General features: G+C 37.1%; 1 protein-coding gene across 1 annotated transcript in view; it reads right to left on the bottom strand.

The window, feature by feature from the left end:
* CDCA7L (cell division cycle associated 7 like) overlaps positions 1–25,146 on the bottom strand; it is a 167,626-nt gene extending 142,480 nt beyond the window's left edge. Inside the window, exons 1-2 of the mRNA XM_044064699.1 lie at positions 24,939–25,146; positions 10,382–10,513 (exon numbers count right to left, since the gene is read on the bottom strand). Of these exons, the coding sequence (XP_043920634.1) occupies positions 10,382–10,513; positions 24,939–24,962 (156 nt within the window). The 5' untranslated portion in view covers positions 24,963–25,146. The remainder of the gene's footprint in view (positions 1–10,381; positions 10,514–24,938) is intronic.
* Positions 25,147–26,855: the final 1,709 nt, after the last annotated feature.

Raw genomic sequence — 26,855 nt, 5'->3', positions numbered from 1 at the left:
GCCTCTGCTAAAAAGGGGATTATGTACCCAGCTGGATTTTTATAGAAAATAAGTGCAATGAATGAATGAAAGGAAGATAGATATGCATGTCATGGTGGCAAGTGTGGTTTTGGTGGATAAATTCAGAAAGTGATTGTGTTTATAGAGCATCCAAAGTTTCTGGTGGATTTTAATGTAAGATCATTATCTGTGGTCATACAGTTTGGTGTGAGGGACTTTAAAAGTTAATTTATTGACAGTGTTGTGCTGGTGCTGCCAAATGCAGCTCTGCTTGCTTCTGGTGCCTTGTTAAATAAAAGTCTGATTAATTACCAACTTTGCAGACTTTTAACCTTTTTAGCAGTATATTATTAATCTTCTTGCTCAGTACTAATAAAATAAACCTGTCTATGTAACAGATGACACGGACAATACTGTACAGTTTACAGCTTTAATGTCTCAGGTTAAACTTTTAAGACAGCACAGATGATGTTCTCCAGTATATAGATCTAACAAGAATCAGATCCAACATAATACATTTTAATGAGTTTTATATATTCTTCTGTATCATCCGGATCTTGTTCATGAAACAGTATGTTGTTTATGGAATTTGCAATCTGTTACTTTGGTATTTTTTGATGTCATGCAGTCTGTTCTTGTTACAGGATGAATAACTTTAGGGAGTATTTCTTATTGTGACCATTTCCATTTTCCATACTTCCTGCACCTGTTTTTTTATCTGTTTGTACCAAGTAGCAGACTTTCGTAATGCATTCAGTTTGGATGCTTTTTTTTACTTCAATTAAGGGGTTATTTTATTATTCTTCCTTGAAGTTGTACCAGACAAAAATGTTGTTGTATTACATACACAGCTGGATGCCTTCAGCTAACAGCAGTCTGACTATATTTTCCTACATATAATCTAACAGAAGTGTACATGCATTTAACTAGCTATATTTTTTCTAGCAAACAGAAGTGTATATGTACTAAATTTTACTACACATGTATTCTAATAAACAGAAGTATATATGGTTAAATGTATATATCTAACAGTTCTTCCTTTTTGTTTTTAAAACACACAAAAAGTCCACATTGGTATTCTCATTATAGCTTACAGAAAACACATTAGGAAACAAAACCTTTAGTTTTTCTTTTGATACAGCAAGTTAAAACAATTTTATATTAATACAAGGATAAGCATCTTATTGCAAAAGCATTGCAGCCTTGTTTTCTGGAATAAAACACACGTCATAAAATGTTAAGCTTTGATTTGTTACTGTACATACAAATGAACTGAGGAGCAATTTCTGTGAACAGTTAAACATTTGAAGGCAGAATTGTCCATTTAAGTTGATAAAAAACACTGTTTATACACTAAAGAATGCTGTTTACATATTAAACCATTTACTGTACAGCATACGTTTGCTTGTACAGAATTTTTTTTTATTTGTACATACACGGACTGTAATGTACACTCAGTCCAGTTTACAAACTAAGTATTAAACTGAAGCCTGCTAATTAATTAAAAATGTATTTCTGGTATTTTTGTCTCACTACCGTACATGTTGATGGTATCCTAATCACTTGATGACAATAAAACGGCAAGGTTGACTTTTAATTACTAAAATTAACAGACCAATATGTTTCTTCTTGTACATTTATGTTAGCCTCTTCTGCAGTACTGTTTACACAGTCAGTGTAAAACTGAGAGAGTGCCATTTCCCCCTGTAGTATGCAGCATTTGATTGCAATATTGTTTTGTGAAGATACATTTGCTTTATGCTGTGAGAACTGTACACATGCTTGCCTCTGGACATTTTTTAAACTGTGACAACTGTAGTCCAAGGAAAGATTTTTTTTTTTTTTGCCGAATTTTTAACAGATTACACATGTGCTTCATTAGGTCACTAAAACTGTGGGCCATTGTCCGATTTCATAATTTTTGGCCAGTTCCAGTGACAGAAAATATTTTTTCATAAAGCTTCTACTCTTGCCTTTGCGGTCATAGTTTTAGCAGAATGGCCTCTACCCATTTTGAAAAGACATCCACTACTACTAGTAGGTATCCGTACCCTCACTTTGTTGTTGGCAAGGGACCTGCATTATTTATTTGAACTGCATACTATGGCCCACCTACAGGCTGTACTCGAGTAACTGAGTTTTTTTTTTTTTTTTTACTTTTAGCATTAATCTGCAAATTATTAAATGACATGCATGCACAACTGTGACGTTTTATTACTGTTACCAAATAGGGTCTCTGCAGACTCTCGTGCTTTTTTCTGCAAGTGAATACCTAATTATGTTTTAGTGACAATAATGTTTTAGAAAAATGCAAATCACCTGGCCTGGCAACCAGTCTTGTTTCGGACCTTAAAATCTTACTGGTACTGAAATTTACAACTCCCTAACATTCTTTGTAACTACCCATCCCAGCCTGGGAAGATCAGAGCTCACATACAACAAAATCTTACTTTTTTTTTTCCTTGACTTTGTAGACCATAGTACATCCCTTAACCCCTTCAGCACTTTCTTTACCTTCAGTCATCTGTCAATACCCTTGTAACTTGATATTAGAATGCAGTTGTAAAAACCCTTAGAATTATATTAAAGTATTTGTAATTTGCATAACTATTACATTTTAAACTTGGGTTTTATTTGTAGTATTATGTACCCAGTATAACTTTAGATTAGTAATATTACTTTTGCATACCTTTTTCTCTGCTACTTCTGGCGCTATTACAAAATACTGCAAAAAACAAGAGATATTTGCTTAACTAACACATGTAAAATTAATGATATTTACTTTGCTGTTGTCTGCCTTTTGCTCGTGCATTTTAAATAGATGCTCTTTAAGTGAAAAGAAAATACATGCATGTCACTCTTGAGACCATGTCTTCACTGCTTTTAACTACTCTCATTTGATTTATATGCCCTAGAACTGTTCTGTTATTTGAAATGGCGATTTTGAAATCATTTAACTGATGAATCTTGATTTAACTGGATGAAAGTTTTAAAAACATTTGGGAATAAATTTCAGAAACATTAAGTAATTCATGTGTTTATACATTAGATTCTGATGTGAACGTTAACCATAAACATAGAATAGTGTGCTGCAAATTATTTTTTGTCAGCATAGTTAACTGCTGGGTAAGATCTGGAATCTCTCTTTACTAACCAGATTCTTGTCATCTTGTGATTTTGTAATGGCTGTCTGATATTTTTCAGTATTCTGTTCTGCTGACTAATGCTCTTATGTACTCCAGTATATAGATCTGAAAGAGTGTTTGCATATGTTGTCTAAACTTTCTGAACTCATTTTGTCCGTCTTAGCAGTTTATTAAACTTTTATGTCAATTCACCATGAACCTCGTCCCTGTACTTCGTTTTTGTGCTGTGCAGTGGCTTTATTGCACTTTTTGTCTAAAGGGTATAACAAGATATACACAAGATTCTGTCAATAACTGATAGGACTGCTGCTGTAACTTTGAAATTAACATTTTACATGTGGTGACAAGAAATAGCTGTTTTAACATCTGGAAATAAATGCAAAATGTATGACCCTTATCTGGTTGTTTACTATTAATGGTCTGAACTGTACTTTTATGTCTTGCACAATAAACATTTACTGTCATACAACAGTTTTTTCTGTTTAATATACCAGTCAAACATAATCCATTCACAATGACTGTCAACTTGCCCTAATAAGTTTTTACATTTACTAATATGTTGTCTATATCAGTTTCGTAATCTCTCCCAAATTTTATCTGGTCTGTCTGACACATTAAAGTTCTGTTTACACTTTTTACTAGCCTGATTAATGGAATCCATGCTGTCATGCAACGCAACAATTTTTTTTTTTTACCAAAGTCCACAGAAACAGTTGGCAAATCTGATCACCATAGATGGTTTGAAAGCTGGTGAAACGAAACTGACAGTTGCAGATTCAAAACCTGAAGATTCATCGACCTGGAGAATTTATGGCAGTGCTTCCTTTCTGCATGGCAGTCTCACTCCTGATCCAGACGTCTGGGAAACTGTACTGCTGCAGACTGTGGAAAGGGAGTACTCCTATGCAGGACTAAATCCACGTACATAATGTTAGTTACTGTGCATTTACTTAAGTGACCTTATACAAGGCACCACTCCCTGTGTTCATATAAAAAGACAAGGCTCGCCACTGAAAAATTAAATGCAGATGTTTGAAACCAAAGTCTGATTACTGCACTGAACTATGCAGACTATTAACCTTTTTAACAGTATATTAAATTTTCTTGCTCAGCACTAATCAACCAACTTGTCTATGTAACAGATTACTGTACAGTTTACAGCTTTAAATGTCTCAGGTTAATCTTTTGAGACAGCTTAGATGATGTTCTCCAGTACGCAGATCTAACAAGAATCAGATTCATACATTTTAATGAGTTTATTCTTCTATACCATCAGGATCTTGTTCATGAAACAGTATGTTAATACCTTTGGAATTTGCAGTCTGTTACATTGGTATTTTCTGATGTCATGCAGTCTGTTCCGTTTCAAGGTGAATAACTTTAGGGAGTCTTTCCCATTGTAAATGTTTCCGTATGAAAGCAGTTTTTGGATACTCCCTGCACCTGCTTTCTTTTCCTGTTTGTACCAAATACTGTACTTTTGTAATGCATTCAGTTTGGATGACTTTTACTTAAATTAAGGAGTTCTCTTTACCAGCATTTCTCCTTGAAGTTGTACCAGACACAAAAATGGTTTTGTATTACATACACAGCTGGATGCCTTCAGCTAACAGCAGTCTAACAGACTACATTTTCCTACATATATTCTAGCAAAAGTGTACATGCACTGTTATTTTTACATGCATTGTTATTTTTACTACACATATACATGTCTAAATGTATATATCTAACAGACTAATTTGATTTCTGTATTACATCTTGACTTCTCAAGGAATATGCTTTGGAATAAACAGAAGTAGCTTGGTTTTCTTAGGGTTGAGTAGAGGTTGGGCATTAAGCCAAGTTTCAATACATGTGAAAGCTTCCAGTGTTACAGGTGACACAGACTGAGGACCAGATAATTGTAGAGAGTCATCACCATACTGAATAAGGGAGCCCTGACAGGAAATAGTGTGAGGAATGAGGAGGAGGGGACCACGAATGGAGCCTTGTGGGACACCAATAACATTTGGGTAGATATGATGAAAGACAGCTTTGCTATTTCACGGATTGTTGTCTATTAGAAATGTAAACAGTGAACTAAAGAAGTGTGGGAGAGGATAGTCCTGGAAGGGATAGTGGAGTTAAGAGTTATAGTTTAGAATGAGAAACAGTATCACAAACCTTGAACAGTTCAAGGAATAGTAATGAGACAAGTTTGCCAGAATAAAATCACCTTATTTGGAATGTCCATGAAGGATAAGGCAGTTGTACTGTGGTATGGCTGAAAGCCATGTTGGTTAGACATTAGCTGTCAATTCTGAAGGAGATGGCAAAGAAGCTACATATGCATACATTGTTTCACAAGTTTTGAGAGAAGGGATAAAATGGCAATGGGACGAAAGTTAGATGAGTCAGAAGAATTACCTTCTTTATGTAAGGACTTTTTTGAATAAAAGGGACAGAGTTTAAGCACGTGGTTATTAATAAAAGATACCAACAGGATGCAGCTAGTCCAAGGTATTCAGGCGGGAGGTTACCTGCAGAAGCAAAGCAGGATTTTAGCTTGAGAATAGGTATTTTTATTAAGGTAGTAGCAACATGAAAAAAAAGAATCATTGCATCTTGATTGGCAAAAGATGGGCTAGCAATAAGAAGTTTGGGGACGAGGTACAGAAGTGGTTAGAAGAGTTACAGAGGAAAGATACTGATCGTTACTGCGGAAAGAATGATTGTTACTGAGGAAAGATGACTGTGTGCATTAGGTTATGTTGGCAATACTTTCAATAAAGTAATAGTAGCTGTTTGTACGGGGGATGGGCACTTTCTTGGACTTTGGTTTTCCAAGGCGTTTTTTATGCTTCAGTACTTTCTTTTTATTTTGGTTATGGGTTATGATTTTGTCTGAACAATTGTGCTCTTGACATGCTTTCCATGCCGTTCAGTCATAAGGAGTTTACTTAGCTGTGAGAGCCATGGGGGAAAGGTGAGATTTGACTCAGTACTTAGTGGAGCAGGATGATTAGGGATCTTTAAAAATGTGTAACTAAAATGAATAGCCCTCCCCTTAGATGAAGTGGTAATTAATGGGGGTCCAGATAATGTTATTTAATGTACTGGCAGCTAATGTTAAGATTCTTTGTCAAATGAGAAATTGTTCTACAGGCAAACACTGGTAGATGGTCACAGTATCTGGAAAAGGTAGCAAATTTTGTAAATTTAGTGGGGTCAGAAACTAAAATCCAAACAAAGATGTAGCTTTGGTTGTTAACTTTATTGTATCTGGTAGGGGTATTTATCAGTTGTGTAAATACTGTTGGAAGGGATGTCAGAGGTTAAGGTCTGCCAGTTGATATTAATATCGCCCAGTATGACAGTTTCATTACCAAAATGTTTTAGCCAGGATATGTTTTCTAGGATAGGTATATTGTCACCAGGGGAATATGCATTACAGCATTTCATATACTTTTTATCTTTAGTTTTAGGAGGAAGCTGATATCAGCATTTGCAAATTTTGGTATGCTGTTTAAGTATGGCATAAACCTACAGAAGTTAGACAAGAGTAAGACTACCCACCTGCCCGCTCTGCTAATGTTATAGCTGGGGGTGGAGGGGTAGAATCTCATTGGGTTTAGGCAAAGTTTCAGTGGCTGCTAATACGCCAGGGGTATAGTGAGTAAGCCAGGCATGACAATCTTCAGTTCTTGTGTATGCTATGAATATTTATTGTAATTAAGTTCAGAGATTTAGATAGTATACAGGTTGTTGATAAAGCAGAACCTGGGTTGTGGTAAATGTCACCACACAGATATTCTCTCAGTGATGGCATTTTTTACTTTGACAATACAGAGCTTTAAATTTCTGGTTAGGAAAAAAAAGAGTGCGTGCCATATTTACAGTTTAGTGTAGAGGATAAGGGATAGGATATATAAGCTGGGGAGATTTTGTGGAAGTAGTTTATAGGATTGCAGCTGGTATTTGTGGAAGTGACAGTGTTTTTATTGCTAAGTGTAGAGATGTAGTGTGTGTGTTAGGAGGAGGAACATTATGGCAAGGATGGAGTACACTAGCATGTTAGATACACAAGTAACAGGATTCAAAATGTGTGTAGAGGAGGTTTGCGTGAGGGTGGATGGGATAAGATAAGAGTTTTGACTGGTTAGCCAAGAGAATGCTGGGATTGGATGGCATGTGAGTGGAGTATAGATGTAGATGTAGTGGGGATGAGTGCGAATTGGAGGTAGGATAGGGCAGCATAGGGAATATGAGTGAAGTGAGGGTGAATGGAGCACTGTATGGCCCACCCATGCTTCAGTGTGCATCCTTCCAGAAACAAATCAGTTTAAATGTAAAATAAATCAGAAGCCAGGTAAGGAACGTCAGTTTACCAAGGGTTGGGGGATGTAGCAGAAAAAAGAAAAGGACAATTAAAATGGCAACCTATTGTGAGGGAGTGGGGGAATACTGGTAGTTAATCCCAACAGATATTGCTAGATAGAATTATTAAAATTGTAACAGGGTGCAGGAAGATAAACAGGCTGCCTGTTCCAGCAGTACAGCCCTATAAGCTACAAAGGCTATAGCTTGCTTTAACAGTTACAGAAGACAACACCAAATGCTGCTGTTGAGAGAGTTTTTTTTTTTTTTTTTTTTTTTTTTTTTAAAGGTTAGGAAGCACTACACTCATAAAATTAGGGGACATAATTAATAGCAATAAGTATATAAAAATATTAGAATGTTTGAAGAAATTGAGTGGTAACTAGGATTTCCTTGGAAAAGTGACATTCAGCTTTCATCCCAGAAAATTGTATGTCATATTAGAAATATATGTAGCTATTTAATAATATTCTCTCCTAAGTATTAAAAACTGCAATGCTTCAAGGCCTCCAAATATCTTTTGTTTAAATGTACAGTAAACAAGTCATTCTTGCATCTGAAGTAAAAAAATAGGCCACAGCTAATCCATTTCAGATGGAATCAATGAAATAACCACTGTCTAACTCCAAGAACAACTGTCCGATTGTTACATATCCCCCACCCCAACTCGGTGAGAGAGTTACTGCCATGGCACATTCCTGAAAGACAACTGCAACACACTATTCTGAATCTCTAGTTGTTACCCACAAATTTCTCCTTCATGGATCATAACACCCCTTTGTCCATACCATCCCCACCCCAATTTGAATGCTCAGCATCAACCTACTTACGCAATCTGCTGCTCCTCCTTATAAAAGTGGATGCTGTTGGGCAATGCCACTTGGGTCTACCTGAGGTCAACACCAAATATGGGTGTCTGACATAGAACACGCCCAGTCTGTGCATCTGTTGCAGGTGACCCAATAAAGGGCAGCATGTGAAAGAGCAGCGAGACAACAGGATGACACTGGTACAGTAAAGGGAATTTATTCTGAGGAAGTTGGTGTATACACAAGTTCATGGGAAAAGAAGTTTTAAGAAGAGAGATCTTCAAGATTCGGTCTTCTGCATTTTCAGTCTTTTATTCTTTCCGGCATGTCGGCATTTGCCATTTGAAGGTGAAATACTAGAAGAACTAGAAGCATTATTAGAAGACAAGCAATATAACCCCTCTCCTTCACTCGAAGGATGTTGCACAAAGGAAGTTCACAGAAGGAAATGGAAATAAAAGCATGTTCTTAACTAGGAGTCATATAAAAGGTTAAAAAACTTAGCACTTTGTCAAGAGAAAGGGAGACTAATGGGGACATGAGAGAAACATTTAAGCATCTGAGAAGAATCCAGAGTCACCAACTGGGTACTTACAAAATAGGAAAGAAAAGAACAGAAAACGACCCAGTCTGGGGACACATGAAGCTCAGGATAGAACCGAGGAAGTCATTTCCATACAAAGGATGTGAATGACTGAACAGCCCTTCTGAAAATGAGTTTGGATCAGAGAAAGTGACTGAATTCAAGACTGCACAGACAAGCATTTAGGCAATCTTTATGGAGACTGCAGGTAGGTTGCAGCTGGATAAAATGTTAGACATGCAAGACTTGTAACATACTAATTAAATAACAGACACAAGGTGAGATAACTGCTATGCCAAAAATCATCTTTAAGCAATTTTAGCCAGTTATACATAGAAGCACACCATAAAGTAGCCAAAAAAGTGGAGGGTGTTTTCTGCTTGCACTGTGCACTACATTCTGGCAAGTAAAGTCTTCCTTCTTCAGCTCTAAAACTGTTATATGCATGAATGTTATTTTAGGATACAGCATCCTTATTTTTTTGCCAATCCAATTTGACCTTACCCCTCTACAGACTTCAGATGCCCATTACCTTTGTGGATAAATACAGACTGATGCAGTCATTCTAAGGAGTGTGGTGGGGGGGATTCTAGCATTCCCACCTTCTCGGACTACAGGCAGGTACACTCACGTTCCACAATTCCCAGACTTGCATGTGAATCTATATCATCCTAGCAGGAAAGGCAACTTGGCCCTCAGCTCTTCCCTCCTTTTGCGTTAGTTATCAATAGACCCAGCCCCCCCACACACACCTGTGTGTGTGTGTGTATACACATGCATGTATGGATGTCATTTTACTTTAAACTTTGTAGCAAATGGATTATGTCCAGCTGGACACAGCAACTTTCAGAAAACAAGCTATAATTAGCGAGCAGACAAGTTACACAGTGCAGACATCACTGGGATAACCATACATTTTCAATAAATAAATACAGCTCTAATTGTGTGATAGATGACATACTGAAGAATGATTTAGAACTCTGGTGGGGTGGGGGAATAAAAAAAACTGTACTATGAAACTGAGCATTTCTTAGATTTTTTGGTGCGTGACTTTTTATGTGATGATTACATCATATCATCTAGCAATGTGAACACTGACTCAAGATAAAAGCCATTGCCGATGTGACATCCCGACCTTGTGTACAAAATAGGAAAAGGGGATTGATGCCGATTCTGATTTAATTTGATACTTAAGATTGTTCTCCCTTATTACTGTGAAATCACTCATATTCAGACTCCATTACTGCTATGAAATGTTTACTGTTTAGCAATCTGTACAGATGTTTGTGGCAAATTCTGTTCACAAGATGTGAAACAACACTTTTAAAAACAGAATTTCACAATAACTGAGAAACAGAAAGCAAAATAACCTTATTTCAAATGTCAACAATAAATGGGTTCTCTCTTAAACAGCTGCCTTGCAGAAGCATGATAAAACTGCGGCTATACAGGATGGAGAAAAATACATTAATAGTAGGAAACCTTACCTTTTTTCCAGATGAAAGAGAGTCTAAACTATCACAACTGTCTTCAGATGATGTTTCCATAGGAACAGCATCTCTAAAGCAATCTTTTGCATTGCAGTTGCCCTTGGATACCTTCACTTTTGCATTTGATGCCTGTTGGCAATATAGCAAAAAGTCATTAATTTAAGATAAACATGTTCAAAACACTTCACACAAATACAAACAGAACAGCATTCATGAACTTCACATATTCTCCTATAAATACAGCCCAAAACAAAGTACTACACACAGAAATACATTTTAGCTAGTTTACCAACAACAGACTGGTTTACAGAGGTTTCTTCTGAGAACTACAAACAAAGTCCCATTTCCACTTCCTGAAACTAGACTACTATTCAGTTATGCCAATAACATATCCTACCCTGTTCATGTTTAATTCTGAAGTCATGTACATCTCCCAAAACAATATGAATTTTCTGCCCTGCACTTTTGTGGAACCAAGCAATAAAACAGATTTTTAACTTGCTACTAAAAAGGAGTACAATACAATCCCTGGAAAATCTATTGGACCCAAGAAGCTTGCAGAACTGCTTGCACCGGTGGATAAAACTCAGGTGGAAATCATGTACAGTATTAATTTCTGAGCATAATTCTACAAAATATTGCCTAGATTATACTTTATCTTAACCCCCCCCCCCATTTCACTAGGACAATGGAGTACAAAGTGTTACATTTTGAAATACAAGCAATACAAAAATCAGCAGGGAGGTGAATTGCACATCTCTATCCTTAATGTTGCAGTCAATGGCATCATAGATTCATAGAAGGTTACTACGCTAATGGCCACATAGCTAAATTTATCCCATGTTGCCCCAATCATCGGTTGTTAGGCGAGTCAAATTCAAAGGGGCAAGGATCTATGGTAGTTAACATCCTCTGTCCAGGAGGGACAGGAGAACCACTCCAGGAGCGAATCGGCAGTCACCCATCAATTGATCTAGTTACTTTTGGAAAGGGTCAACGACCTTCATTTTACATGAACTGGAAGCTTGTTCCAAAGATGCGGCAGTCTCTGGGAGACGTATCTGTCTCTCCAACATGACCCGTTCATGGACAGGCTAGGTTAAGAACCTTGGAGCGAGTGACCCTTGGGGAGTCTGATTTACGAATGTGTAGCATTTCCATCAGGGCCTGGTCAGAGACTGCCCTGTAAGCCAGGCAGAAGTCAACCCTTAACCTGTAGGAGGAAGAATACAGTGACAGGGCTTTCAGTCTTTCTCCACAATACTTGTTTTGTGTACCCTGTAATTTCTTGGTGAGAAACCTCTGTGGTCTCCCCAATTGTTGCAGGTGTCTGGCAAAGTACATGCAAAAGAGAGCATTGTACTCAATTATTGGTCTGATGAGGGCCAAGTATAATGGAATTATAACATCCTTGGATCTACATGTGATGCCTTTACTTATAAGATGTGCCACATAAAAGGATTTCCAAGTTCAGGCTGCTATCAACCAGAGTACCCAGATCACATACCACTGGGTCTACACTTGGTGGGTGCTGTCTATAATTTAAGTTAGTAGGGATGTCAGCTTTTCCCAAAGGGAATAATAATGTCTTTTTTTTTTTTTTTTCATTTAGCTTTAATCTGTGGCTTTGGCACCAATGCAAAGCTCTCCCATTTTACTGAGTACTATGTCCAGGACATTTGAGCCTCTTGTGGGTGTGCAGACTAGCTGTTCCACAGCATTTACACTTGCCAAGAACCTTTGAGCCAGCATGTTTTTGGTTGCGTATGTTTCCAAGTCGATAGCAGGATAATTAAAATCACCCATTAATAAGGAATTGGGCTGTATGGCAAGTGACTCCAGTAAGTCCAGTATGCTTTTCCTGTTTCATGATGGGGACCTACAGCTAGCTATGATGTGGTAGGGGGCCAGTCTATGCCATTCTAGTCACAGTCTTAAATAAATGACAGTAAGAAGCACATACATGCGTGTGAGTATTTTCGTGTTCCCAGGCAGAGTGCCTTCATTGTGAAGTTAGTACCACCTTCCTAGGTCTGCATGCATTTTTATAAGCACTCTCAACTTCATCTCACATCCCAAATGAATGAATAGGTGAAGTGACAACCCTTCAAAATACCTACTAGTATATATGCACTTTGTGACTGCACAAAATGTGTGCGCGAGACTGTATGCCCTACCTGTCCAGGATTAGTTTCTCCACCCCCCCCCCCCCCCCACACACAGAGTAACAGGATGAATTCTGGCTTCCTGGTCACACTGAATTAGAGAGAGAGAGTCAATTTTGCTTAGTTCCGTTCCACCCCCCCCCCCCAAAAAAAGCAGGCTTTTCTAGTGGACAAATATGTAATGTCACACACTAGGTGACTAAGTAACTTGTGTAGCCAAGTGTAACTCAAGGAAAGATATAGATATACACAACACACACAGACACAGCTAGGACTTCATTTTGACAGATTTGCCATTGATCTTTCAAAAGTATAGCTGGATAAAATGCCTGCTTCCCCTGGTTATTAAAGGTCAGGACTGGTCCGAAGTTTGGATCTCTCATTTCATATTTCTACTGTATTTCCACCAATTCACTCTGGTATCACATGATCCAAGGACAATTAAAGATTTACAGGTAACCTGCCTACTAACTGACGACTTTTGCTGTCAAACAGCCATTCTTTCTGGGGCATCTGTACGCAAGGACTGTTAACTCCGATAACAAGGTGGACTGGTGCCACCTCACCCCCACACCACATTTGTTTTAAAGAAGAGCACATCTTTATATGCAAGGGTATGGCATCTAGGTTCAAGAAACTATCATTCCACTGTATTTGGCCCTCGTCAGAACCATCAAAGTAAAACACCCCCTTCAGGATGTACCTGCCCAGGCACATGTAACAACTGAAACGTTCACAGAGGCTCCTCACAAAAAGAAAACACATGGTGTAAACATGCCCTATGCAGACCACCTCAAAGCCTTATCCCTATACTCTTCTCCTACACACTGTTGAGGGGTGATCAGTGCTCAACATACAAAGCTTCCTTAGATCCCACTCTGATGGACTATTTGCATATCCGTAAAACAAAAAGCTTAACTACCCAAGTCAGATACTTAAATTTTGCTTGTGAAATTAATAGGACCTGGAGGGACAGGCATGTCCCTCAGTGAATGCCTCTTCTCTGGAACAGGCTTTCAATCTAGGAGAAGCAGAGTTTGTCCCCAATGCAAATCAAGCATAACTTAGCCAGGCGGATGAGATATTGGAAATTCACCCCTGATCTGGCTCATGCCTCCAAAATACAGAGATAGCTTTGTATATGCTTAACCACCCATGCCCTGTCTTACATATACCCATCAAAATAATAATTTGGGGATGCATTTGGGAAACATGACTAGGCTTGAAAAAGGTCTTGCGATCGTTAGCCTAGTATATACATATGAACGTACAAGCAGCTACAGCTATATTCCAGATCAATATATATGAATGCTGATGTGATCATCCTGCCTGTTATTTTATGTTTGCTACTATGGTAACATCACACAACTGCATGTTATACATACAAATTTACCATGGCAATGCACTGTACTATCCCCCTCCTGACATTATGTTATTACAATTGTGACACTGGTTTGTTAACTATATTACTTTACACAAAGGTGGAGTTTAACAGACTCTGGTAATTACAGACCCATAAAAGCCAGACCATGCTCATCTGTACAGCTGTGGTAAGGATAATTATGGAATTAGTATACAAGGGTATAGGTAGCTTATAGGACGCCTGACCCATAACCTCTCCTAGCTAAATTTTAATCCCCACGCAACTTGACAGATAGCAAACTGGCTTACAAACAGAAGCCAGGAAGTCAGAATGGGAAGCACTACCTGTCACTAGTGATGTAACCCTGGGTTACATGTCACTAGTGGTGTAACCCTGGGTTCAGTCCACAGGCCAACTCCCTCTTGACATTTACTTCTTGGGGTTAAAGCTAATAATTAAGGGTTTGGGGCTGACCAAGCCTGCAGACGACTGCAATCGTGGCACCATCATAAACTCCCCAGAGGACACAGATCCTTAAAGAAGGGCTGTCTCAAAGAAATAGCTGGTGTCAAAACCATTCTTTTAATTCGGAAACTAAGTGACAGAAAGAGTATAACTGCATCCTTCCATGGGCAAGATTTCTCTTTTAGGTTTACTTTCAAGCTGGCAATACACCCTGGAAAATTTATCCCGTAGTTAAGTATCTGGGAACATACCTTGACAATTAACTGTCTATCCACTACTGTAAGGAAGTCCAAAAAAAAAAAAAAAAAAAAAAAAAAAAAAGTGTACCTAAAATGTACTGCATCCAGATCAGAGGATGCAATTGTTCCACTGTACTCAGCACTCTTAGGCCAACCATGAAGTTTAATGCCCCTTTCAGTATGCAGCTGTCCAGATACTTGTGAGAAAGTCAAAGGACTAAATACGTAGCCTCTCTCAAAGCCTTGTCCCTCTTCGCAGCATCATACAGACCACTGAGGGGTGACACCTGCCTTGCATATAGAGCTTCAATAGACCCTATATAATGTCAGGCATATTCACAAGTCTAGCTGAAGGGATCTCAATCTCTTTTGCAAAATAAACAGCACGTGGTGGAGGGATGGGTTTTTAATCACGAAATACCACTTCTATGGAACTGTGCTCCTTTTCACAAAGCTACCTTCTCTATCATTGTTTGGTTCACAATTTGGGTTATTTGTACACAAATTCTGTGGGCTAAAAATTGCCATGGGAAATGTAAGGGTAGGCTTCTTAAAATCCTTACAGTACCTATGAAGAGTTATTTATGAATGCACTGCGTGAAGGCAATTCTACTGAGGGGTAAGAAAATATCACATAATGCAGTACTAGTAGTGGTGAACAAACCAGGCAAGGCACTGACATCCCAATCATAGAGTCCATTTCTGTTCACAAACGGACTAACGTTTCCCTTGCTCACCTCACCAGGACCTCAAAGTCATACTGTGCTGAAGCAATAATGCTCTTTATTCAGAGCTTCATCTCTTAGAACTGCTTCTTGACCAGAGATTACTTAAAGGACTGAAAGCTGTGTGGTCTCTGAGTGGCCAGAAGACCACTTTCCTCGTTTGTGATTTTTCAATGCTGCTGCATAGTTGTTGCAGTTATCGCTGTCCTCTATAGATGCAGAGAACGAACTTAATTTCCTCAATACTTAATGCAGAGAACGAACTTAATTTCCTCAATACTTAAAAAAGCAAATTAGTTAGCACTCTGAGGAGTGCACACCCTTATAGTCTTGACTGTACCTAAGCTAGCCATCTGGAAAACATCTTGTACCACCCTCATACTAAAAGTACTAAGGATTTTTAACCAAGGATATGCACTTTCCTATCATCTCCGCAGCGGGTTTGGTAGATTTGGGCACCTCGAACAGTGAAGCAATTGTCTCATGTCTACAGACATTCACTTTCTTAGACCGATATGTTATATGAAAGATGTAGTTATACCTGGAGGGAACGCTATCACATACAAGCACTTGTAATACTAAGCAGGTTGTCAGTAACACTACACTACACCTTCAACACAATAGGGTCTATAGACACACAGATCATCATATGCAGAGAATCTTAAAAGTAAGCTTCCTAAACTACAAAGACCTCCAAGACACTACACTTAGAATAAACACCCCCAGCACCCATAAAAGCACTCTACTACACAACCACCCACCACTACACATACAGCCACATCTCATGGTGTCTTAACTTCTAAGCCCGTAAGGCAAGGCACCTCATAACCCAATGTTTTGGTCATAGGAGGCTATTGTGAGACACACAAGATGTCCCACTGACGAAGATGAGCAAGGAGAGAGTCACGCTCAGTTGTCTATCAGAGGGCAGGATCTGCCAGCTCACTCACGTATGTACTCAGGTTGTTGAGTCACAAGTACCAGAATGACTCAGTCATAGTCCGTGTGGGTGCACATGATCTGAAACATACCTTTCTAGACTATATATAATGTGTGTGTGTGTATATATATATTCCAATATTGCCAGGAGAGACGATGAACATGCTTTCAATGAATACATTCACAAAAGAAATTAAAACAAAAACACACAAAGCTTTCAGGCAGATGTCCTTCCTTCAGTGTGTATATAACAAACATTGCCAATCACATCTCCATTAATACAATTCAAGATAAAAACCATGTGACAGCGCAATCAAAAAATAGGATCAATTAGTTATTTAAACAACTACTTTATTTAAATAAGTACCATTCTTAAGTATTATGAAAACATAAAATGCCCAACGTAAAATAATGATTTATATATATATATATATATATATATATATATATATATATATATATATATATAAATAAAAGAGAGAGAGAGCGAGCGAAAGTATTTTTATAAACATAATTTAAAATATTTTCATTTCTATTATCTACACAAAACAATCTGTTTTCTTTTTAATATTGGTTTGATACTAACCGCCCTATTTATGCCTGGTGTAGAATCTGCCTGCAGTTGTACAATCCCTTCATACTCTCAAATTTCCAGCCATTTAAATCACCACCCCTCCTATTTTTATTCAGGACATTGATTGCCCTAACATGAAAATCATGATCAATGCCTTTTTCTCCTATGTGCATTGGTGTTAACTTTTTTTGCATCTCAGGATCCGATCTTTCAGTTTCCTTGTACATTTTCCAACATAAAAAGCAGGACATTTCATGCTAGATACTGAGAAAAGTAATGAATTTATACATGCAATGAATTTATACATCCAATAGCAAAGAAAAAAATATATATTTAAATGTTATGCTATGTGTAATACATCCAATATTTGGCGACTTGCGTGAAATGACAAAGGAACTAAAGTATTGGGAGCAAATAACTAGAGACAGAAAGGTAATAGAATGGAAAGTCGACAAGAATTTATTTGACTGCAGGTTACAGATAGTCTTCCCTATCAGAGTCTAGGCAAAGGGAGAGAAATTGTGGGGGGGGGGGGCCTAAACAAAAGACCAGCACAGAATGAGATAATTGGTAACATATTTCTGGGAGTTTAATGACTTTGAAATTCCCTGCAGACTACTCTAGAGATACTGGGTCAGCAAATTGGGTTATCTAGGGAAATTATTTTTCTGAGCTATGATACAGAATCGCCTAGACATAGTAAGGCCTTGCTGAGTCTAATTATTGTTGCAGCCAAAAAAAAGCAATTACTAGAAAATGGAAATCAAAGTCTAAACCAACTTTACTTGCAGTAGTGAATATAACAGAAATTAAAACTGGAACTGGATATTTTGAGAAGACAGTAGGAGCAAATGCCATAGGAAAAAATGTGAATTGTACAATACATACAAGGAAGGAATAAGGTTTAAAAGAAGGCAGAATTTGAATGACCTATGTAATGTTTGACCAACAATGACTGAGTAAATTATAAGTGAAGTATAATGTTTGCAACTACAATTTTGTCAGCATGGTTTGTGATGTAAAATGCTTGCAACTATGATGTCAATATGGTTCGTTTTCATTTACATAAATGTATGATTGCCTATGTCATAAGCAATAGCTTAACAAAGATGTTTCTTGTTTAAAAATAAGAAAAAAAGAAAGGTAATGAATTTTGTTATGAAAAGAAAGTAAAATAAGTAGACAAAGGAGCAGAAAGTTAAAAATCCTGACTTATATGGCTTATATTGATGACTTAGTAGTTATAATCAAGAAAGGGTGGATTAAAAAGGTTACAGTAGAGGTGGGACAACAGTTGGGGAATGCAGTCAGCTTAAATAAAAAAAAATAAGCAATTTGGAAATGCAGCAAGCTCAGGAGAAATTGTTTTTCAGAAACTAACATTTGTCTAGAGTGTAAAATTTGGAACATTAGAGGAAGTTGCTTGATAAAATGAATCATGTAAACAATACTTGAAAAACTTTTAAAGTTAACATATCAAACAAGGTTTACCATATACATCCTTATATATTGGGAAAGTTAGGGTATATGGGTAGTGTGTATGCATGCCCAACAAGGTTAGAAAACTAATTATTGAAGATTGCCTTGTCTTTTCTTTCATATGGGGATTAAGAAGAACCTCTATAAATAGGAGAGCAATATACTCTGAATGTGAATGAAGTGTGTTTGGGTTTAAAAAACCCAGTAGTTCATGTACTGTATATCTACAATGGAACCACTGAATACGAAAAATAACTGCCAACGCCACGGTATGTAGACTTGAGAAGCCATAAAAAGTTCCAAAATAACTCGTGCAAGCAGCATCTGGTAAAAATCCACAGATTTAATATAATGTCATACAATACAAAACACGAAACTGGATATAAAACACAAAACTGGTTGAGCGCTTTCACCCGTGAGTAATACAGGCTTCATCAGAACTAAGAGCCATATTGGATTCCTAACCATATATATAAAATCTTTGGCGCCAAAAAAATCAAAAGTATTTAAAGCTATACATATTCATTTGGTGCTTTGTAATTAATACACTCGAAACTTAGTTGTGTTAACATAAATATCTAAACATATTAAAAAATATATTAAAATAAATAATCTAATTAATATTATTAATAATGAATTAATAATTATCATTAAACATTTTTCTACACAAAGAATGCAATAAATTAGAAGCATAAAACATAGAAGTTAATAACTCAATCTATACAGTAATGGTTTGATAGTTATACTATCATTCAAACCTGGGGCGGATACAGCATCAGTATATATTTGCCACCACATTTCTCTGTATCATAAGTGGCCCTTCTGGTCACCCCCCCCCCCAGGGTCAGGTTTGACTACATCAATTATTGCAAACGTAAATCGATGGTCAGCCCCATATTGTTTGATATGCCTATAAAGAGCGTTTTTCTCATCGCTCTTTTTAATAGAATAAAAATTACCATAAATTCGTTTGTTCAGCTGTCTCTCGGTCTTTCCAATATAGAACGCTGAACAAACTGTGCATAAGGCAATATATATAACAAATTTGGTTTTACAGTTGCCTGATTTAAATCTAATAAAAGATCAAGTCACATTGTCCAACCTAATACCTTCACTGCTATTGATAGCAAAACACCAGTTGCAACTACCACATTTTTGTGTGTGGTTATGTACAATACATTTTTGTGTGGAAGGATTTTCCAACAATCTCTTAATATTAGGACCCACTTTGCTGACAAAATAGGGTCGATGGGGGGAAATAGCAATAATGTTCGTTGTACAGATACTAAGATAGATGACATAGAGCAATATATTTTAGATGAGAACGTAGGTATCAGCACTGTTGGTGTCACTAATAGTTAACTATACAGATTTAAAATTGGATATCTCACATTTCAATTTATTTTCGAAGGGTTTAAAATATATTCCTACCCCTAATTTTAATATGGTAGATAATATCTGCCAAATTAAACTGTACATTAGGAAACTGAATTTGGCTGTTATGTTTAACAACACAGGGGATAAGGAGACAAAGTGTACTAATGAATGTACGTCCTTAAAAAAGAAAAGCACATATATGCCTATATGTCATCCCACTATTGGGGTATTTGAGAAAATGGTAGTTAAACAGGTATATCAGCTAAATAACAAGTTAAGGGGTAATAAATATAAATACAATTTATCGAAAGAAGAACGAGATACCTTAACAGACATTAGAAACAACAGAGCTATCCGCGTTATGAAACCGGATAAAGGTGGGGGCATAGTCATTTTTGATCAGTTTACCTATGCCTCCAAGATCTTTGATATTTTGCATTCAACCGGTAACTATGAAATTGTTTCAATTAATGAAGTTAATTTGGCCTATAGAAGAATAAATTCTCATATTGAAGAATTTCTTATAGATAGACGAATAACTGTAGATCTCTACAACTTTCTTAAGGTAAACCATCCTATAGCAGCTACACTAGTAGGAATCCCCAAAATCCACAAAAACTTGGATGATCCCCCTTTCAGACCGATTGTCTCAGGTGGCCGATCTAAAACATTTCCATTGGGAGTAGCCATTGACAATATGTTAAAACATGTTTGTGGAAAAATTTCCCACTTAGCAAAAGATTCCTGGTATTTTTTGTCTCATTTTCCTATAAACAGCTTTAAGAATGACATTTTATTTGTCACTATAGATGTCATAGACCTATTTTCGTGTATACCAAAAGGTGAGGTGTTAGAAGCATTTGCTAGAAGTATTAACAAATATGCTGACCTTGATTGGGACAAGACCTGTCTAATTATTGAAATGATGAGTATAGTGTTAGATCACAACTATATTTATTATGAAGGTGAAATATTTAGACAAACTAAAGGGGTAGCAATGGGTGCTGCATGTGCCCCTATTTTTGCCAATATGCTAATGTTAGACTGGGAAGAAACTTATCTTCCCAAGTGATTTTTATAGTTATATAAAATATTATATATGTTACCTAGATGACATCTATATTTTATGGGATGCCAATGTAGAGATTCTTATGGAATTTATTGATTACTTGAATTCTAGCAGTAGTTTTCTTAAATTTACTATGCACAGAGTCAAGATGGACTTGCATATCTTGACACATATGTATTTAAAGAAAATTCTCATTTTCTTCTAAAATACACAGAAGACTACATTTTCCAACAGTTATCTAGAATATTCAAGCAATCATCCCAAGTCTCTTATGAGGAATATTTACAAGGGGCAATTAATTAGAGCTCTTAGAATGACATCTGGCTATTCTGATATGATAGCAAAGGTAGCATATATCACTTTATTATTTAGGGAAAGGGGCTATGACACTAGTATGATGCGTAATATAAGTAGTCAAGTGGTTAAAGGATGGGGAACTAGATACACTTCATTGTTAGGTTTGGAATTTAATAATTCACATAACACTAATGTTGCCATTATTAAACCTTTGTCTACGGATTTTTATAGATCTTGCATTTTAGAATACGGACCATTTTCTTATAGAGTTAAAGAAATTTTAAATAGAAATTGGAACATTATATTAGCTGATACACAAATAGCGAACATATTGGGGCATCGACCCTATTTTGTCAGCAAAGTGGGTCCTAATATTAAGAGATTGTTGGAAAACCCTTCCACACAAAAATGCATTATACATAACCACACACAAAAATGTGGCAGTTGCAACTGGTGTTTTGCTATCAATAGCAGTGAAGGTATTAGGTTGGACAATGTGACTTGATCTTTTATTAGATTTAAATCAGGCAACTGTAAAACCAAATTTGTTATATATATTGCCTTATGCACAGTTTGTTCAGCGTTCTATATTGGAAAGACCGAGAGACAGCTGAACAAACGAATTTATGGTAATTTTTATTCTATTAAAAAGAGCGATGAGAAAAACGCTCTTTATAGGCATATCAAACAATATGGGGCTGACCATCGATTTACGTTTGCAATAATTGATATAGTCAAACCTAACCCTAGGGGGGATGACCAGAAGGGCCACTTATCATACAGAGAAATGTGGTGGCAAATATATACTGATGCTGTATCCGCCCCAGGTTTGAATGATAGTATAACTATCAAACCATTACTGTATAGATTGAGTTATTAACTTCTATGTTTTATGCTTCTAATTTATTGCATTCTTTGTGTAGAAAAATGTTTAATGATAATTATTAATTCATTATTAATAGATTATTTATTTTAATATATTTTTTAATATGTTTAGATATTTATGTTAACAGAACTAAGTTTTGAGTGTATTAATTACAAAGCACCAAATGAGTATGTATAGCTTTAAATACTTTTGATTTTTTGGCGCCAAAGATTTTATATATATATATATGGTTAGGAATCCAATATGGCTCTTAGTTCTGATGAAGCCTGTATTACTCACGGGTGAAAGCGCTCAACCAGTTTTGTGTTTTATATCCAGTTTCGTGTTTTGTATTGTATGACATTATATTAAATCTGTGGATTTTACCAGACGCTGCTTGCACGAGTTATTTTGGAACTTTTTCTGGCTTCTCAAGTCTACATAGGCGTTAGCAGTTATTTTTCGTATTCAGTGGTTCCTTGGTTCAGCCAACGCCATTTGTGGTTACTTCATATATCTACATTGGGTATTGAAGAAAGCACATCCGAGATACAATGCTGTGTTGCTGTGTTAGGAAACATGTTTTGAGAAAGGTATACTGAATTAGGGACACTGGGGGAAAAAAAAGGGAAAATACAAGCACGAGGAAATTATGGAACATAAAAATGGGAATTAATGTGGACATGTGCAAGTGGCACTTATGGTATGAGCAAACAAAGTGTACAGGACACAAAAAAAGAAACAGGTCAATTAAAGAACAGAGACAAATATTTATTGACATATGGGCGATTTTCTAGAGAGACTGATGATGGAAAGGCTACCTGTAAAATATTCAATTAAATGCACACAAATGAATGAATGATTGTGTATTACTTGTAATGTTGAATGGGCTACAGAGTATGCTTTGGTGGACTTGAGGGACAGTTCAGGTACTGCAGCGAAAATTTAATTTAAACAGAAATGTTTTAAAATCTTAAGACATGGACAGAATAGCTGTTGGTGTTTAAGAAAACAAACGTTGGAATAAGTTATGGGATAATAGTGCTGTGGTTCACAAAATGAAGTGTCTCTAAACAAATCAATAATTTGGGAAAGTTATGCTGTTATTGATAATATTTATGTTTTTCTTTGGTATGTAGATAAATGTTCAGATGACTGAGGTGCATAAATAAAGATCCTATCCTTTTTTTAACACACACCTGAACTACCACCACCTCAGGCAGTTGAGACCTTGGGTTTAACTCTTCATCCAAAGGATGGCACTTGGAAGTACAGCATCCCCCATATGCTGCTCTGCAGTGTTGGTACTGAGAAATAAATCCCGCTGTCAGATGTAAAAGTTACATGCATATACTGCATGGGTATTTGCAGCTCTTTCACCGGCCCCCGCCCCCCCCCCCCCCCCCTTGGAACCCACAGGAGGCTTGTTTTGGGAGTGTTACATTTTGATGGTATTCCTTATTAATTCATATTCTAGCTTCAGGGCTTCAAGATCAGGAGTCAGGGCCTAGAGTGCTGAAGAGCATTAGAAAACCGAGAGGGGAGGAAGCTCAGTAGCTCAAGAAAGTTTTAATGGTTGTACTCATTTAGTACCATCAGTCTAAATCATGAAAGGGAAAGAGTTGCCAACTACTTATGCAGTTCTGTTATTAAGTACATAATTTTTGTTTCTCTTTCTGAACTACTCCTCCATGCTTGGCATAATCCCTGGTACAAATAAATACACACAACATACATGATAATGCTTTCATAGATTAATATTTACAACTGATTTCTTTCTTATATCACACTGCTCCTCTGCTCTTCCCCAGTACTACCTCATGCCCCCATTTCACAATAAACTCCATAAGCCGATTATATATATATTTTTTTTTCCTACAAATAGAATTCCTTTGACAGAAGGTACACCAATGCAGCAGGCACAGCTCTCAAAAAATCGGGGACAAAGCTTAAAACAATTGGGATTAAAGACCCCAAATTAAAAAGTTAATAGGAACAGGTTTTGCATGGTCATGTATTCTCTGAACCCTGATCTTAACCCTGAGGTCACACTTCTCCTCCCAACTCAATAAATCTAAAACCCACTCTCCTCTCTTAAACCAGTCAGGGGTAGGGTTTGGATGGGGTTTGCTACTTCGCATGGGGGGGGGGGGGGGGATTGCAAGAGTATAGCAACATCCAAAAACTCTAATATCTGGCGTTTTTGGCCGACTGTAATCCTCCCTGAAAAATCACATTTTTGTAAATGAGGGATATGAAAAACGTAGGAAACTGTCGGGAACATTTTGCAAAATGAGGGAAAGCTGAGAACATAAACATGGTAGCATAATGTTGAACTTCTAGTGGATTTCATCCCATCTCCAGTATTCCCACCCGGGCCCATTATCAAACACGCACTTTGCAAAAAAAAAAAAAAAAAAAAAAAGTTTTTATATACATCTCCAATATAAATTAGGAGAAAATGATGGGTACTAAAGTCTTTATATACAACATATCGAATATAAATTAGGAGAAAATGATGGGTACTACGTCAGTAAATACAGCCAAACATGAAATACATGGCTAATTTGGTCTGTTTTGCTACAAGCAAATATCTATTGAATTAACTACTGCTGGAGCCCCGTTTACAGTCCGATAAATAATACAAGCAGCTTTCGCGCCAATCCGCAGAGCACAGCTCTGCATCTGGGCAAACAACACAATCTGGAAACAAAATGCATAGGTTATAACTTTGCAAACGCCTTTTCTGCAGAAGCAAACATCCTATGCAAACCTGTCATTCTCGCTTTTTAATAAACCCTAACATCCTAAAAATAGCATGCCTGACCAAACTGGCCGTAGGAGCAGGGACTCTCTTATGAAGGAGTACCGCTTAACTTGCGGCTACTAAATACTGTCCTTGCATTAACTCACTATTGACAGCAAGACTTTGAGCTGATCTAATCAGCACAACGTTAAGTATCAAAAAGAGTAACTATAGCTGTATCCTCGACTTACCATTTTTCTAGAAGCAGGAGCCATACTTTGCAAACTATAAAAAATAGTCTTCTTGTAGTACCAAAGCTGAATGAATGAAATGACAGACAAGGGTCATTCACAACTAGCAAACTGGGAGGGGAACAGTTTGTTTCCTCAGATCACTTTTAAAGAAAATGTTTTCTAACTTTACTAAACTATTATAGAACACGGCTTCTTTATTTTATGTATTTTATTTTGTTTTATTTTTATATGGCGTATATTAAAACTTTCCCGATGCTAATGACACCGTTTCACACATAAAAGACAAACATCCCCTCTATTTTGCGAAGAGTGGACTCAACCTGTTATTAACAAAACTTGCGGGAGTTTTATTTCGCGCGGTTAAACTGGAAAGGAAGTTCTCCGTGGTTCAACGTATATATTATGTGATTTTTTTTTCTACCTAGGGAGGTGTGTCCTTCAATTTCTCTTCACTTAAGCTAATGATACTTTTATTTCTTGATAAGTCAGGACTCAGAAGAAAATGAAAGATTGCAGTGAAATGTATTATTCATATACAATTCGCGATAACCATTTTTTTTAACTGGGCAGTCCGCAGAAGCTTTTTTGAGTTTAGTTTGTTGATGCAGAGTTTTAAATGTATTTCTGTAGAAAGTATGCAGTGATACAGTTATGTCATATGTAATCGAATATATTTTTGTAAGAGTTAGATTTCATCCCTCCACAAACCCTTGTTCTCATTTTTGCACATGGGGTCGGGGTGTCACTTCACTAGTGACAGTCATCTAGAGCTAAGGTTTGCACAGCTGGGTGGCTGGCCCTGCCACAGTCTAATTTTTTTTTCGTACAATAGGGCTAAATACAACTAATACTGTAACGTTACGTACTTCTTGAACCTAGTCTTATCCAGTTTTGTACAGCTCGTCTCGCCAGCCCTTCACTGAAAGATCATCTTTCAACTCCAAAATATCACTTCCTGTGATTCGAGACAAACGTACAAAATGTGGACCCTGTGCTGGCAACTTCAACCAGTAAGCCTACAAGACGGTTAAAATGTGTAACTTATATTTGCAAAAGTTATTTCGCTGAATTAATATGACCAAGTATCTTAAGATGCGATGATAAACCCTTTTAATGCAAAACCGCATGCAACGTGAAATTTTTAAGATTCGAAACGAGGAAATCATTTTTATAATAAGGTGCATTTGAGAGGTATGAGAAAAAGGGTTATGCTCAGTTCCTGGATATTTTGGATAAACGAAGTTGCATGGTTGCTGATTTATTTGTGCATTACAAATGGTGAAACGTCATTGTGAACACACCCACGCACAAACACACTACACACATATACAACCACCCTTACAGAACCCAGAGCTCTAAGATCAGGGCACCGCCCTTTTTTCCCATAAAATTGCCAAACTGTGAAACATTCTTCCTCAACATATGGCTAAAACCCCCAGCATTCATGAGTTTAAAAACCTCCTTAAGGAACCAGAGCTGGCCTTAGCCGAAATGGTGCCCTAGGTAAATAGTGCTCTGGTGCCCCTTAAGCCCCATCCACAACATACTCATGAAACACCCATATTTGAGCCACACTCAGGTAGGTCACTCCCCAAGAACGCCACTCCAGTCATTTCCTTGAGTGTAGGAAGAAAAAGATACCTTGTAATGTAGTTAACCTACAACTACTTTCGTATGTATTTTCTACTTTAAATACCAGTGCCAGATCATGGTCAAATAGGGCCCTAGGCAGGGTAATAGACCATCCCCTAGAGCAGTCCCTCCTGCAGCAACCCCCCCCCCCCCCCCAGCAGCAGCCCTCTCCTCAGCCATTCTTTGGTTATTTCTCACCAGTTACCATGCATACTGTTCTCTTATTTGCTTCTACAGTGATTACAGGTATTGAAATAAAATAGCACAAACACAGATAGCCAT

Source organism: Protopterus annectens, chromosome 3.part0 (assembly GCF_019279795.1).
Source record: "Protopterus annectens isolate FY-2018-M chromosome 3.part0, PAN1.0, whole genome shotgun sequence".
NCBI lineage: Eukaryota > Metazoa > Chordata > Ceratodontiformes > Protopteridae > Protopterus > Protopterus annectens.
Note: the sequence above shows the minus strand (reverse complement) of the source record. Positions and strands in the feature narration are given on the sequence as shown.